This window comes from Phycodurus eques, chromosome 21 (assembly GCF_024500275.1).
Source record: "Phycodurus eques isolate BA_2022a chromosome 21, UOR_Pequ_1.1, whole genome shotgun sequence".
Lineage (NCBI taxonomy): Eukaryota > Metazoa > Chordata > Actinopteri > Syngnathiformes > Syngnathidae > Phycodurus > Phycodurus eques.
In genome coordinates this window covers 8,628,647-8,645,915 of record NC_084545.1, presented here as the reverse complement: position 1 = coordinate 8,645,915, position 17,269 = coordinate 8,628,647, and the positions used below count along the sequence as shown (strand labels likewise).

At 40.4% G+C, this 17,269-nt stretch overlaps 1 protein-coding gene across 5 annotated transcripts in view; it reads right to left on the bottom strand.

Moving 5' to 3' along the window:
- Window positions 1-17,269, bottom strand: part of slc12a7b (solute carrier family 12 member 7b) — a 45,343-nt gene that overhangs the window by 27,603 nt on the left and 471 nt on the right. The window contains exon 1 of one of the 5 annotated variants that reach the window (XM_061665837.1): window positions 7,675-8,062. The exons of the other annotated variants lie outside the window; for them this stretch is intronic. Within the exon in view, the coding sequence (XP_061521821.1) occupies window positions 7,675-7,792 (118 nt within the window). The 5' untranslated portion in view covers window positions 7,793-8,062. Of the gene's footprint in view, window positions 1-7,674; window positions 8,063-17,269 lie in introns of those variants that run through there. 5 annotated transcript variants of the gene reach the window in all.

The following is a 17,269-nucleotide window of genomic DNA, read 5'->3' as shown; positions in this document are numbered from 1 at the left end:
ATTCCACACAGCAAAAAATGTCCACACTCTAGAGTCTAACTTGTGGACTCTAGAGTGTTCAGTCCCTAATGGACTGTCAATCATTCCAGACCATTTCAGTCCCATAGCAACAAGAGACGATGCAACATTTAACCAGACGTTGATTGTCACTGGCCAAATAAATGATGAGCACAGTGAGGCTGAAGAGACTTTAGGCAGCGGGGTTGAATGTTAGCTGCTTGTGGAATATTTTAGCTAGCTAGGTGTCAATTGGCTAGCTCCTATAGGTTTTTCTTTCAAAAGGTAATATTTTATCGTTCTTTCATGTTTTCAAGTGGTTACACTTGTTTGATAATTAATGTTTATTTTGAAATTAAATCAAATTGAGATGTACCACTGTATATCACAGACAGATTCAAGCAGTGCATATATAATTGCATTGTTATCCAATTAAGTTTTCCATTGAAAGTGTACACACACTTTCAAGATGGGACCTACATTTCTTGAATCATGCAGTGCAATATGAACCCATTTGGCATACATTATTGGCTAGGAACAGCCAAAGACTACTTGACTGCTGCAGGAACTCATCCCTTGGCTATATGACGCTACCTTTGTTTTAGCTCCTCATTAATCTCTCTGTCTAAGAGCATGTGAAGTGGACTCAAATCACTTAACCAGATTAGGTTAATCCTGAACTTTTTATAAAACACAGAAGCCACACCGGGGCTACAGTACAGCCAAATACTCCTTGAATGTGGACTTGTGCTTCAGTTCTCTGGCTACCTATCAGTCAGGTGAGTGTGTTACACCATGCTGGGTCACTGGCCTGTTTTCAAGGTGAGACACTGAGCCATGACCTCAACATGAATGCATCTTTGAAAATGAGAAAGTGCTTTGTGACCGCTGAGCCAGTTTGCTTTGAGAAAGCATGCAACAATATAGACAGTAATGCATACTATTATGTTTTAAATTTCAGCCATGGAAAATTGACCCACTGTTAATTGAATTCACAAACTAAAATGTCTACCAAATCACCAGCCTGTGTAGCCATTGAACATCTGCTGAAGGTATCATTAGATGTGTCAAAGCTTGAGCTTTAAGAGGGTCTATCCAATCACTCAGTAAGAAGGATTTAATCATATCAAGCTCCACTTGGTTTGGTGTCAGATGGCTGCAATTTCAGTGTGTATGAGTGCATGTGCGCGTGTGTGTACGTTCCACTTAATGATATCCTTGGCCCTTAAACCTTAATGCAAACAACATTGCTATGTAACACATGCCACAGTGTACTGGTGTCTCTTTAGGGTTGTACGTTCAGTAGATATTAAATGTGACTACTCCAGTGGTGATTTTAAACCATAGAGCCTGACGCACACTGCGCAAGGTGGTCGAACCAGACTGAATTCAATTTTGTTTTACTGAAAAATAACGAAAGTACAGTTTCATGAAAAACATATTTGTCCCCTTTCTGGTTTCAGTTTTTTTCCTTCCAATATATCACACTTAAACGTTTCGGAGCATCTAGCCAATTTTAATACAGGTATTTCGCAAAGACAATCTAAGTAAATACAAAATCCAGTTTCTAAATAAAAATCTAATTTATTAAAGGGATAAAAACTGTAAACCTATCTGGCCCAAAACCAAAAAAAGAAATCAATATGGGGCAAACACTTTTTTAACTTCTATTATCATAACTGTAGGCTGGTGTACAAACAGAGGGTGGCGCCAATGTACCAAATTTGCCAGCCATAAATAATACAAGGCTGACAAAATATAAATATACTACTACACTGGATTTAAAACATTATGATGTTGGGAGCTGCTATGTTTAGCAACACCACATTCAACTGTTCATCATATGCATATGCTATTCTACGAGCATGTTTCCAATGTTATCTGTGTTGAATGATGGCATTCCTTTACTACTTCATATTTTCATTCACAAATTCAGAAACTAATCACAATGAATTACAGTCAACAAGTCCTAAAAGACAAACTAAATCTACCAATGCATGAAATATTGGTGTGTAAATGAAGACAAAACACTAATGACGGATTGAATTATAATAAATGATTTATCTTTGGTCACTGATGGTGTAGCGGTACACTCGCCTGACTGTGGTCCGGGCAGTGTGGGTTCAGTTCCCACTCAGTGATGGTGTGAATGTGAGTGCGAATGGTTATCGGTGTCTATATGTGCCCTGCGACTGACTGGTGACCAGTTCAGGGTGTAGTCCGCCTTTGACCCGAAGTCAGCTGGTATACGCTCCAGCATCCCACGACCCTAACCAGGATAAGCGGTGTTGAAAATGGATGGATTTATCTTTGGCCAGCACGGTGGAAAGTGCTGTATCTTTGGCCAGGCACGGTAGTCGACTGGTTAGCACATCTGATTCACAGTTCTGGGGAACGGGGTTCAAATCCTGGCCCCGCCTGTGTGGAGTTTGCATGTTCTCCCCGTGCCTGGGTGGGTTTTCTCCGGGCACTCCGGCTTCCTCCCACATCCCAAAAACATGCGTGGTAGGTTGATTGAGGACTCTAAATTGCCCGTAGGTGTGAATGTGAGTGCGAATGGTTGTTTGTTTATATGTGCCCTGCGATTGGCTGGTGACTGGTTCAGGGTGTACCCCGCCCGAAGATAGCTGGCATCGGTTCTAGCAGCACGTGACCCGAGAGGATAAGCGGTAAAGAAAATGGATGGATGGATGGATTTATCTTTGGCAAATAGCTCTTGAAGATGGCTCTGAATGTTAGCCTCGTAATCAAGTCAAAAGGAAGGAAACAAAGAAAATGTGGATTCATAAGGGCCTCCTGCAAACATTAACAGACAAAGAAAGAAGAGGAGAAATAAAAACAGCAACTAAACAGTGTGTGTGAGTCTTATCACACGGACCACATTGACAGAAAGAAGCTGGTGAGGAGGAGGAGATCTGTGAAGTGGAAACAGGAAGTAGCAGTCAGAAAGCTGTACACTCTGCCTTTTTTTTCCCCTTAAAAATGCAGCTCACTGTAGCTCATGTATAAGTTGTTAAGTATTGGCAGTGATGCGTATACGTATATTGTATTTCTTCATCAAGCACAAAAGCCAGAAGGTCAGATTTTCAGCTGTTTGCGGGTAACCTGATCACATCCATCCATCCATCCATCCATCCATTTTCTACCGCTTATCCGGGTTGGGTCGCGGGGGCAGTAGCTTTAGCAGGGACGCCCAGACTTCCCTCTCCCCAGCCACTTCATCCAGCTCTTCCGGGGGGATCCCGAGGCGTTCCCAGGCCAGCCGGAGGACGTAGTCTCTCCAGCGTGTCCTGGGTCGTCCCCGGGGTCTCCTCCCGGTGGGACGTGCCCGGAACACCTCACCAGGGAGGCGTCCGGGAGGCATGAATCAGATGCCTTCGGCCACCTCATCTGGCTCCTCTGAATGCGGAGGAGCACTCGGCTGCGAACTGCTCCAGTGAGAGTTGGAGCACACGGCTTGACGAAGCCAACAGAACCACATCATCAGCAAAAAGCAGAGATGCAATACTGAGGCCACCAAACCGGACCCCCTCTACACCTTGGTTGCGCCTAGAAATTCTGTCCATAAAAGTTATGAACAGAATCGGCGACAAAGGGCAGCCTTGGCGGAGTCCAACCCTCACCGGGAACGAGTCCGACTTACTTCCGGATATGCGGACCAAACTCTGACACCGGTCATACAGGGACCGAACAGCCCGTATCAGGGAGTTCGGTACCCCATAATCCCGAAGCACCCTCCACAGGACTCCCCGAGGGACACGGTCGAACGCCTTCTCCAAGTCCACAAAACACATGTAGACTGGTTGGCCAAACGCCCATGCACCCTCGAGGACCCTGATCACATATCCAGGTAAAGTATTTTTAGTTATCATTCTAACAACTACAATCAACAGAAGACAGCTGTTGTTACTGATACTACTACTACTTCTACAACTGAAAACAATAATAATAATAAATAATAATTGTAATCATAATAATATTCATATACCATGCCTTTCAAGAGACCCAAGGATGCTTACCACCACCGGAAACCATAGGAAAAATGGTCACCTTTTTTAATATTCTATTCCCTGATGAGGCCAAGCAGCCCAGATGAATTTGGTTATTGAAACTGAGGAAATTATATACAAGTCATACAACAGCGTTAGCAGGGACGCCCAGACTTTCCAGCCACTTCATCCAGCTCTTCCGGGGGGGATCCCAAGGCGTTCCCAGGCCAGCCGAAGGATGTAATCTTTAAGGGAGAGCCCGGAGACCCTGCGGAAGAAACTCATTTCGGCCGCTTGTATCCGGGATCTTGTTCTTTCGGTCACGGCCCACAGCTCGTGACCATAGGTGAGGGTAGCAACGTAGATCGACCGGTAAATCGAGAGCTTCGCCTTCCGGCTTAGCTCCTTCTTTACCACAACGGATCGATACAAAGTCCGCATCACTGCAGACGCTGCACCGATCTGGAGGAGTTCAAGTATCTTTTTCCAAAGTACTCAATTAAAAAGCTAAAATAGTGACGAATACCATTTGTGATTAACTTTAAAATTGTAATTTTGACAAATGAATGAACTGTAGCTCATCAAAGTAAACCTAAATAGCAGCCAAGCAATTAGAATAATATTAGAATAATGACGACCCCCCCCCCCCACACACACACACACACAGTTGCACAAGTATGTTGACATGCTCATATTTTGCAACATGAGGATTTATTTTGTTGCAAATAGATCCATTTTTTTAACCTTTCTGTTCAAATTTGCAAAAAGATGTCAATGGTTTGCTGCATCTTTTTTTAAAACTCTGTCCAGAGTTTATTGGCAGGATTTTCCATTCTAAAGTTGAAAATATCAGTCATTCAACACAGAGTATTTTTTATTGGACAGCTTAAACGTAAATGCGACCCACTTGGTAAGACAATGCTCCAAGGATAGGAGAGTGCATGTTACAAACACAAGAGGGAGGTGGGGGAGACACACACAAATTATGAAAAATAGTATTAAACAGAACCAGATTTGATTAGAGAATAAACAGGAAACATGCCAAGGGCAGATGTACAAGAGTCGGAAAGTAATTGCGTGACATGAAATAACTTCCCTTTAGCCGAAACAAACGTGAGGGTTAAAAACAACCAATGCTTACATGTTTGCTGAAAGTGATCCTATCTTTTAAACAGCATAAATCAATAAGGCTTTATGTGGGTAATGAAGGCTAATTTGTCAAGAGGGTTCTGAGTGAACATAAAAAAAACAAGAGTGCTGCTTAGATGTGAATTGTTGACCACACCTAATTATGTATAATTTCAAGGGTATGTTTTTTAGACATGCGACTGATAGACGACCAGTCCAGGGTGTACTCCGCCTAAAGTCAGCTGGGGTAGGTTCCACCTCATCCATGTCCACATCTTTTGAATGACCTAATACACTGTACACGATGTGCCTCAGTACACAATTGCAACCGACCCCAGAAACATTTGCTAAATTGCGTGGATATGGTCCGCATAGCGTACTTGAGCAAATAAAGGCAGTCTGAAATGTTTTGCAACACATACTTTTTAAGTTTTCACGAACAAGAATTTGTTACTCTTATGGCGCAAGCATGTCATTAATTTTACTAACATTTTAACTCAGGGTGCCACAATCCCTACTACTGAAAGTAGCAATACTATCAGGACTTTACACAACTAGAAATGACACCACTTTAATTTTCACACAATATCTGTGCAAAATAACATAAAAGAGGCATTGATAACATTCAAACGTGATAATTTTAGCTAAAGCAAAACATGCTGGAAACTCCTCCTCCTCCGATTCCACTTGTCGGCCTTTCTCGCACCCTAAGCCTTCTGGGTATTGTTATATTGAAATATTTACCATCACAGCATATACAGTATCCATGTGAACATCTGTTCTTCTGTGATGAATATTAACAAAATATCACATAAGAGTCTTCTCTCTGATGAACACTTGTTAGTCCATCCTGAGAATCAAGGAAAAAAATGCTAATTATCCAGTTCTGAAAAATTGCATGAAAGCAAAGAACCTTGAAAGTTTTGATTCATTGTTTTTTTTAAACTTTAAGTACAAAAAAAAAAAAAATAATAATAATTTATATATGTATGTTAAAAACATTTTATTTTAGGTTTGTTAAATAATTGTTTATCTTGTTCGGCCCACGACTTAAAGTGTAGTTTGAGTTTGACACCCCTGCTGAGCGTACACAAATGTTTTTAGTCATCTTTTTTTTTTTTTTTTTTTTTAACTTTTAAAAAGCAAAATTGAGACCATACCAGTTCAACCACACTCAAGATGATACAGTCAATGGGTACACAGGCAAAAAACTAACTAGAAAGGGGAAACAAGACAAAGAGGGAAGAAGAAATAATACTGCTTCATGCTCTGGATATGCATCATGAGGTGTGGTTTCTCACCTCCCCCCACTCAACCAACAGGAAGCCATCCAGCAGGATAATCAATAGCAGTAACTGCTATTTAACAACCATTCCACCCTTCACTAATGCTCATGAGGCAAGAACATGCTTTCAGACCCTCCCTTGGATCTTATTCATATCGGATTTAACTTCCAAATCTGAACCTAGCCCATGACTTTCACTGTATCTGAAAATAAAAGTAAAACCCTATGGTTATTGTTTTTGGTTTTGTTAAATTTTTATTTGAGTATGATTCCACTGTACATGCCTTAAAGAGAAAGAATCAACCAAGTTGTACAACATTCAGTAACTGTTATTCTTCAATTTCCAACAGCAACACAAAATGTTTCTGAAAGCTGATGAGATTAAGGGGTCACATTAAAATACTGCTCTCTCACCTGAACTCTGTAAATATCTCTACCAGTATGAAGCCGTAATTGTGGCACCACAGTACATACTTAACACTGCCATCTGATTTACCCAGCCAAATGTGTCATGCTGCAAATACAAGAACTTCACCAACTACAATCTGATGTTACACTGTCGTGACAAAATATTACACATTAAGCAGTAGTTTAAGTTGGTTGTACAAGTTGGTCAATAGACAAGGACCACACTCCACAAAGTGACTCAAGTCTAATAGGCTGAGTGCTAAGGTTTGCAAAATGTCATGTGTATTTTTTGTCTTGACCCTGCTGGTTTGGAACGTGATTGTGTCATGTCTGAACCAAGACATTATGTAATGTTTGCATAACCTGAAATTCAGATGACCAAGGTCCTCCGTACTATGAGAGAGGACTGAGGAAGATAATCTTTACAGAGTTTTTGTTCATAGGAAACTGGTAATGAAAATTGTAATACGATGAGAAATGAGTAGAAAGGGAGTTGTAAAAGAGTAGGTACAGAAGAAAAAGATTGAGGCCAGAGACAGTCCGCCATAGAAGAACGTGCACGGCACTTGCTAGTAGAAACCCAATCGAGGAAATGATGGTGAAAAAATATATTTATATTATAACCTCTGACCTATAATCTCATAACAAAAGCAGTATTAAGCAAAAAAAAGAAAGAAACACCTTGGAAAACATGAGCCAGAAAATTTAGAGACTGCCCCCGCGCTCAGTAAATACAGTATGTGTTAAATGGCCTAAACATGGTTGTGATGTCAATCGGAATATCACATCAAAATAAATTACTAATTTAACTTGAAGTATTTACTACTAATCATCCATCCCAAAGATGCAACAAATATCTGCTCTCACCTGCAGCGTCTTCGTTCTCTTCCAACTCATTGCTTTCATTCCCATCTTCCTCTTCAATCCTCTCCTTTGCCTTTTCTGCGCTGTCTTTTACAGGGACCACAGTGAAATTAGTAGGCATTTTACACCATGTGCTTCCTCTCAATGTCTCCCTGTTGCCACAGCCTTATCTTCTCTGCCTCTCGCTGTTTTAGCTGGTCAACTCCCTTCAACAGCCCAGCTGTTTTCACTTTAGCCTTTGCTCTCTTTTTTCTTCCAAATGGGATTTTCCCAATTAGCTCAGTTTTAGCATACGTATGTTCCCATGGTCTTCAAAAGTTCTGTGTCTATCAGTAGGAGACTGCTCTGTTCCGTGAAATCCACAAACCCGTTATCCAAATAAGGAAGAGCAGGATTGGCCCGCCCCTATGGGAGGCAGTACCTACACACAGACACACACACACACACACACACACACACACACCACACACACACACACTAGCGAACAACATCAAACACATGTATGCTTGTGTGTATGAGAGCATGTCTGCAATTTTTTTTTCTGTGCCTGAGGGCAGTGGTCAGCAATGTCAGCTTTTGTTCAAAGAGAGAAGGAAGTCCAGAACGTTCCACAGAGGGACATTTCCTACACTAAGGACACACATTGAGTATAAAATTTCCTCACTTCCGATGCCGTGTTATTTTACTCTACTTGCATTTAAACAGTGGGCAGGGAAAATCAGTAAATGCTTTGGTTTATCACACAAAGTTCTGCATTGCTCATACTGTACAGTAATTCTTATTATTGCACTTGGAAAATGACGGCAACGTCAATGCGTCTATCGATTTCCCATACCACTTACCCGGTCAGGGGGAAGCATAGCCTGGCTGACAACATGTAGACTACATCCTAGAGTTGTCATCAATTCCAGGGTGAATATGTGGAGTTCATTTTGTGGGAGTCAAAGCTATGGGAACCACTACACTGCAAATGGCCCACTCCCAACTAATTACATCACTAAAACGGGATAGGAACGTACAGTTTACAAGTTGTAATACAGGTATGTGCCAAAAAATGTGACTATCGAGGGAAAGTCAATTTATTTCAATGATTTGTTTCAAAAAGTGAAACTTGTATGTTATATTAGTTCACCACACACAAACTTTAAATATTTCAAGCCTTTATTTGTTCAATTTTGATGATTATGGCAGAAAGACAAAAAATAAACCAGTATCTCACAAAATTAGAATATTTCATGTGACCAACAAAAAAGGATTGTTGTTCTTGGTTCAGGAGTGGCTTGACACATGGAATTCTACAGCTGTAGCCCATGTTATGCAGACGTCTGCATGTGGTGGTTCTTGATGCACTGACAACAGCCTCAGTCCACTCCTTATGAAGTTCCCCCAGATTTCTAAATCACCATTGCTTGACAATCCTCTCAAGGCTGAGGTCACTCCTGTCACTTGTGCAATTTTCCGGCCACATTTTCCCCTTCCTCTTAACACTCTGTTAATGTACTTTGATACAGCACTCTGTGAGCATCCAGCTTCTTTTGCAATTTCTTTTTGAGACCTTTTCTCCTTATGGAGGGTGTCAATGATGGTTTTCTGCACAACCGTCATGTCAGCAGTCTTCCCCTTGATTCTGAAGCCTACTAAGCCAGACTGAGACCATTTAAAGGCTGTGGAAAACCTCTGCAGGTGTTTTGCGATAATCAGCTGACAAGATTGGGACACAGGGAGCCTACAATGTTGAATTTTGTCGTGACATTAAAATTTTTGGAAATACTGCATTTGTTTTTTTTGTCTTTCTGCCATGAAATTTCACTTTGTGTGTGGTAAACTAATATAACATACAAATTTCACTTTTTAAAAAAATTACTGAAATAAATGAACTTTCCCTTCCCTTCTAATTTTTTAGCAAATACCTGTATTTGTGGACCTGCCTGCAGCGCATTGACTTATTCAAGTATTTGTTTGCATACAAGCCATCTTCTCCCCCTCCAAGCAACCACAAGGCTGTGATGAGCATAGCTCACATTCGGTTACGGTTCCCTCTATCATAGTCATTTCTATAACCCTTAAGAGCATCATCAGGCCCGCAGCACACTGAGTGATGCGGCCGAATGCAATTGAACTAGTTTATCATGAGTGGCTTACCGTCCACAACCGGTTTTGCTTCAATTGGAAATTTAAATCGCAGATGGAAAGTAGTGCAAGTTCATGGATATAACGGCCAGTGTGTTGCAGTTTTTCCGTTGCAGCAAGTTAGGATGTGGGCAAAGGTCAATCGGCAGGTGTGCGGGAGTGAGTCGCTAACTAATTTGTTGGCAATTGTTCACTTCAGTCACGTCGCTTAAGCAGCTGCATACTCATCCTCATACTGAAAATCATAAGGTGACAGTCACACAATGTGTCATTTGCTGGAAGGGGTAGAGTGAAATCTTCTTGGCCTCTGATTTCCCACCAAGCAACCAAAAGGGACAAGAAAATCCTGGATCCACACTTCTAGTGTGGCACCCCAAAGTATGAGGACTAACTCTTTGTGCAATCCTATTAATTAACAAACCAATAATTATAACCTTCTCCTAACAGGAATGATACTATTTAGAGCGCAGACATTTGCCAAGGCATAAACAATCCAACATGTTTTTCATGACTCATGAAAAATAGTTTCCTCTTCAGCCTTCTTTCCTCTTCAGTCTTCCACTTCAGTCCGGTAGGTGGCAGTAAAGCACATTACAAAATGGGTGGCGAATGCCACACAGTTTTTTTTCTTGCAGATCCATCCATTAGCACCTGGCCCAAATTCAAGCAGATTGTGAAAAGTAATCTGTCAATGTCTACCTTTATCTGGATCTACACAACATTGTATACGTTGTTTCTTGCCCCATACTCTACCTCTCTTCATAATTTGTTTGTTTATACAGTACTGCTACAAGTATGTACTACCCACAATGTAATTTATCAACCAACATGTGTTTCACTGTTAAAAGTTGGGTTATGTAGTAGGTCAGCAGTCAGACTCACAGGGAGATTTAACAAAGGAACAAAGGGGAGGAAAAAGGACTACAGTACTGTACAGTACATGCAGAAAGTATTCACAGGACTTCACATTTGGTTACATTCCAGCCTTATTCCAAAATTGATTGGATTACTACACACAACACCCCATAATGACAATGTGGGAAATATATGTGTGTGTGTATTTGTTGTAAATTTATTTACAAATATTTAAAAACTAAATTACATGAATGTACATGCAAGTATGCACAGCCTTTGCCATTAAGATTAATTCCACTGATCTTTCTTGAGGTGCATGTATCAGTTTCCATGATAATGCAATAATTGTGGTCACTCTAATTGTGATGAGATATTTTTATGTTTCATCAAGAGACGGCACTCATCTATGAGTAGTGACGTAACTGGCTAAGTGGCCAGACACTCTGACTACTTCTGGACAGTCAATACATCAAGGCCAAGGCAACAAAATCTATATTTAGATATGAGGTTACAAAAATGCACTGCAGTGACCGTGTACTTTTATGTATCAGCCAGTCATCTAAACTGTATGTGTCATCATATCTGGAATATTTATTTAACATGTAAAGGTCACGCTAGACCCTTTCATGATATGAACAGTATCTCAAATGAATGCAAAGGTTCTAGCTAGAACTAATCGTTGCCTCTTTGCATGATATTATGAAAATAAATAAAAGCATAAATCTCTGATAAATTAAGGCCTTAGTTTTAGTCAGTTAGTTAGTTAGAGCTCTCAATGCCATGAGGCGCATTAGGCCGCAACTGCGGTTTCAGTAATGTGTAGATTTTTTGCTTTTCTCCCAAAACAAATGCACTGATTGAAGTTAAAGAGGAACCATAAGAAGAGACTACATTTACAACAGAACCCGCAGTAAAGTTGACTCGCTCCTACCTCGTACAGGATAAGCAATATAGATGTTTAAGGATGCATGTGTAATGTTCCAGGAATATCAGACAACAATCCTTCTCCAGAGACCTGTGTCTACAGAACCCTTCCCTGTGAATATCAATGTAATCAATCAATCTATCAATTACACAAAAGTCGACAGTTAAGTCCTCATACAATTCTCTTTTAGTTATGTTGACTACGTATAAACACTTTTTGCAAATATACAAGTATTGAGGGTCATAAAGATATACCTTTAACACAACTGAAGGCACTGTTATTCAAGTTGGTTGACTCATACTTGAGCTGCTGTGAAGGTCTCACACACCATACAATTTAGTCGGCATGACTCTTTGTTGCCCTCTTGTGAACACTCATGGAAATACTGTACTATGCAGCATCACGTGACATAAGATGGCTATATAACCGGAATAATTCGTAGACTGACTAATGTAACAGGAAACAAAAGCTACTAAGCACACTGCACGTCTGTAAACCAGCAAACCAACCAATAGCAAACCAATTTCTCCCAGCACTGACTGTGAATTTGACGGATAACACCAGACACTTGTCTCAGTCAGAGTTTCCAAATCCCAGACTGGGAAATAACTAACTGAGCCATTTGGTTACATTAAAGAAGAAAAAAACCTTTATGACTTGCTAGTTGCTCATGGAAAAGGAACTTGTATACAAGCATAGCAAGCAACATAGTGTAAACACTACCAGTCATCAGCCTGTAAAACAACTCGTACAAATGGCCTTTTCTTTTGTGTTTACTGTTTAGCTGTGGTAAATTACATATTTACACAAATGATTTAACAATTCATTGAAAGGTAACACTTTCAAATGTGAAGACCTAAATCATGTCATAAAAGTCATCCAACCATCCCTTTTCTATGCCGCTTATGGAAAGTAGGAAGTATGTCACCAGTTTTTCCTTGTAGCTTACTTATTCCTCCTTGGTTGTATACAAATATATAAATTGACCACACCCGAGAGAATGACCATAAATATGCTTCAAAACATTCTGGACAGGCGGCACGGTGGGCGACTAGTTAGAGCGTCAGCCTCACAGTTCTGAGGACCCGGGTTCAATCCCTGGCCCCGCCTGTGTGGAGTTTGCATGTTCTCCCCGTGCCTGCATGGGTTTTCTCCGGGCACTCCGGTTTCCTCCCACATCCCAAAAACATGCATTAATTGAAGACTCTAAATTGCCCGTAGGTGTGAATGTGAGTGCAAATGGTTGTTTGTTTGTATGTGCCCTGCGATTGGCTGGCAACCAGTTCAGGGTGTACCCCGCCTCCTGCCCGATGATAGCTGGGATAGGCTCCAGCACGCCCGCGACCCTAGCGGCTCAGAAAATGGATGGACATTCTGGACAAATGATATAAGCAAGTAAACTGTGTACGGCGATATTATTGCCGGTGCCTCATGTTGCAGCAACTTGCAGGCCTTGGGGTGCCATAATCTCTGGACAATATTATCAGCCAGTGTCAAAAACAAAACAAAAAAGAGGTGTTTTTTGACAGTTCCAAATTCTTTTGGGCAGACAGCTCAGCACAAGTCATTAGAGTTGATGAAATGGAAATTAATGAAGCTCGAGTTCTACATTTGGCAACGGTGGCCTTACTTTACCGGACCCATTTCAGCAGCTCGTGACATGAGGGAGGTCAGGAGACTTAGCCATGGTCCCTTCATTCAGACACGAGCAGAACATGATATGTCTCCTTACACATTTCTGACATCTGATACTTACTGACGACATAGCTAGGAACCCTTACTGTCCCCTATTTCCTATTGCAGTTATTAATAAATTGTCTTCAACATGGAGCAAACACAACAAAGCCTCAAAGCCTTAATCAAATTTGCAGTTATTACAGGAAGGTATATTTATACCTCTCAGTACATTCTTGTTTGGTGTTGCTATAGTAAGATAAATGATCCAGAAGTAGTGTGTGTGAGGATTTATTACAATTGTGGTTGTGGAGATATTTTTTTACACCGATTACCAGCATTCTTTTCCAATGACCATTTTTCAAATTCCTTGTCAAATAATAATTTTCATTATGACAAATCCCAAGCAAATGTGCATTCATCTGGATTATGTCTTGGCAAATTTTACACTGATATGAACCAAGAAACTCAAATTTTCACATTGACCATATAAATCTAATTTCCAAAATGTTGACTGTTCTCTGAAAATGTCATTGTCAGACCATTGGGTGAGCCAAACCTTCTTGTGAACTTTGCATATAAACAAAAGCGAGGGCAAAAAACATGCCATGCAGAAAGGAGGCCACACAAGAGTAGGAGCAGATAAAGTGGATGCCAGGGCCCAGTTGGTGTGCTGATTGCATGGCTCCAAATAAAGCAAAGGTCAGCACATGACACCTAAGGTGCGTGCCTTTTTAAATAGGAATACAGTACGCACGCACGCATGCATACATGCATAAAGTGCATCTTAAATTGCATACAGGTACATAACTTGCATATCAACATAACTAGTATGCTCATATCACAGAACCACTTGTCGATAATTTGACTGTCTCTTGAATTAATTATTCTTTGATGTCTCTGAATCTCTAAGGGATGATGCATACAGAACAGTTAATGCCTACTTGACAGATATTAACCGTCAGCAACCCAGAGTGGTCGTGTACTGAGTTTACCTAATCAAAACTCGATGAGTCAGCGGACTGATAGGACAACTGGAGGGATACTTTATCACACCATCGCTTAAATCTCGTTCCTTGACGTGCTACGGTGCAGTTTATCGCCTCGACTTGGTGACGGGAGCACGGCTAGCTGTTGGAGCCGAGCAGCACGAAACAGGCAACGTGGCTCAAACAACGAGTGGAGTTGACCCATTTTACAGAGCATAATTAGCAGTCAAATAAAAGTGTTGTCATCCGTGTTTACCTTAATGTATCTCCGTTAATGTATCACACGACTGACATGCCTCCTACTACACCTGCACAGAAGCTGTATGTCTGGCTGGTAAAGCGGTACACCAGAGTTGTTGTATCGGAGCATTTTTACGAGTACTAGTATCAGTACTGATACCAGTAACATGGCATACCAGAATCAGACTATCGGTGGTTATGTGGTACCCTCAAAGGTTATTCTTTTGTACCAATGACATTTCTATAATTTCGGGATACACTTTTGGGGTCGTAAAAATAGAAACAATTACTTTGGAGTCCAATAATTAACCTTGTGGGGAATGACTGTCTAATAGTAACTAAGGGACAGAAATTGATGACTACTGTACTGCTGACAAGTATGTAGGTACCAAGGCAAGCAGAGTCTGGAATGTCCATAAGCTCTTAAGTGAAGGATCTTGCAAATTCTAGGCATTCATCATGTTTTGGAAATTTAAAATACGTATAATTCCGATGTGCAATTTTATTTGAACATGAATTCATTCACGTTCTACCGCTAATCGTGTTCACGGTTGCAAGGAAAAGGGAGTGTATCCCAGCTGACTTTGGATGAAAGGTGACTGACTGAAATTAGTCATTCTACTATTTGATAGGTTTATCTTATGTCTGTACATATGTCTGTCTATTCACATACACACATAATATAACTCAGTGCCCATGTCAGTCTGAGTCTTACAGCTGGCTACAGCTATGCTTAAAAGTAAACCATATTGTGCCTCAATCGTAACAGGAAATGTACACAAGTTCAACTACCTGTTCTGTCTTGTCCTATATTCCAGATTGAAAACTAAAACAGTTTATCTTCCAGTGCCTGTTAAGTAAATTATTTTACTCTATATTTGAGGAAACATTCCCTTCAGTACCAGTATCCTGTGATCTTAAATTAAAACTTAAAGTAAAATTAACTCGCACGTTGTTGTTGCTGTTTTATAATCACTTTCACTTATCATGTGTTACTTATTTATCTCAATAGAAATGTCCATTGTGTAATGCTCATAATGTACCAGAAATTGGTCAGACAAAATACTCCAGATGCACTGAGAAATATGACAGCTGATTTTGAAGATTTTCAGAATGATAAATTAAGTAGTGATACTTTTTTAATAATCACAATGTTAACTGACAATATCACCTTATTCATTGACAAAACAGAATAAGGAGGAAGAGAATTTTTGAATCGTCTTTAGAGCTACAAAAGGAATTAATCGCTTGAATAGCCACTATGCTTCAGTCAATCGTGTGTTTTCATCAATCGTTTCCATTTTCTGAAAACCACTGCATCCTCCTTACAACACTTGTTAGTCTCTCTCCCCACAGACCTTCTTTTGCAACCCTCAGCATGAAGGCAAAACAATTTTACACTTTAATTAATAACCGGTGTTATGGCATGACCGCAATATTTAGTGGCGTGAAAATAAAATTGTCTGTGTTGCATCATATAAAATAATAGCATATTAACATTCTCTCAATCAGAAGATCTTTGGGGTTCTTATATGATGCCTATACATTTACCTATTGACAAGGGATATTGGATCCAATGACAGATGATAATTTAAACCCAGGTGTGCATGGATCCATGGAGCTGTGATGATAACATCATCATGTGGAGATCTTCACCAAGTCTGACTCACGTCGAAAACCTAAGAAAAGCCCTGTGGCCACTACACGACGGTCACAGTCTTGTGTTGACTTTACAGACCATCCAACTAAACTCATTACCAGCCATATTTACCAATTTTACCAATCAAAAATGTAATTTGGCAGAGGCATCCAGGGGATACTACCAGTAAACGGATTAAAATAAATTATTAGGAACATAATTTGACCTAACCAACTGGTTACCACATCAGCCTCACAGTTCTGTGGACACAGGTTCAAATCCAGCCTCGCCTGTGTAGAGTTTGCATGTTCTCCCTGTGCCTGCGTCTGTTTTCTGAATGTGAGTGCGAAAGGTTGTTTGTTTATATGCGCCCTGCAATTGGCTGGCGGCCAGTTAAGGGTGTACCCCACCTCTTGCCCGAAGATAGCTGGGATAGGCGCCAGCACCCATGCGACCCTAGTGAGGATAAGAAAGAGATCTTGACACAGTAACGAGAACTGTCTGGGTTCCCACAACATTTGCACAGGTTCTCGCAGAAACATGCAACTGTTGGTGTTTGAGGGTTTGTGGGGGAATCCCAAAAAGTGGAAGCGTTAAACAGCATAAGAATGATTATACATACATACTGAACAGAAGTCATACAGAGGTCTGAGGGTGCTTTTACACAGGCACGAGATGGGCACCTGCAAAAACAAGTAAACCTGCAATTTTTTCTCTGAAACATTGGTGAAGGAATTACCATCCATTAATTAATATTACACAAGTTATTAATGCATTTCAAAAAGCTCTGTTCATAATTTGATATAGGCTATTATTATTAAGATATTCAATCAGCCCTGGTCAAATTTGACCCAGAAAATACTGTGTATAAGGAAAATGAACAGTATGCCCAAAGCACATCAAGTTTCTTTTTTACTTCTATATTTGTACCTCGTGTAGTGAAAAAAAAAAACAATTGCTGTTATTTAGATATGGCTAACACGGATGCTAACACAACGTTTAAATAGTTATTAGCTAGTTTGATTGTTTGGTTCCACAAAATAGCCTTAACGCCACCACATTAACATAAACATATTTACCAGTGTGCAGACTTTGAATGCTTTGCCTCAGAGCTCTGTCATAATGGAAGTCTACTGAAAGTCCAGC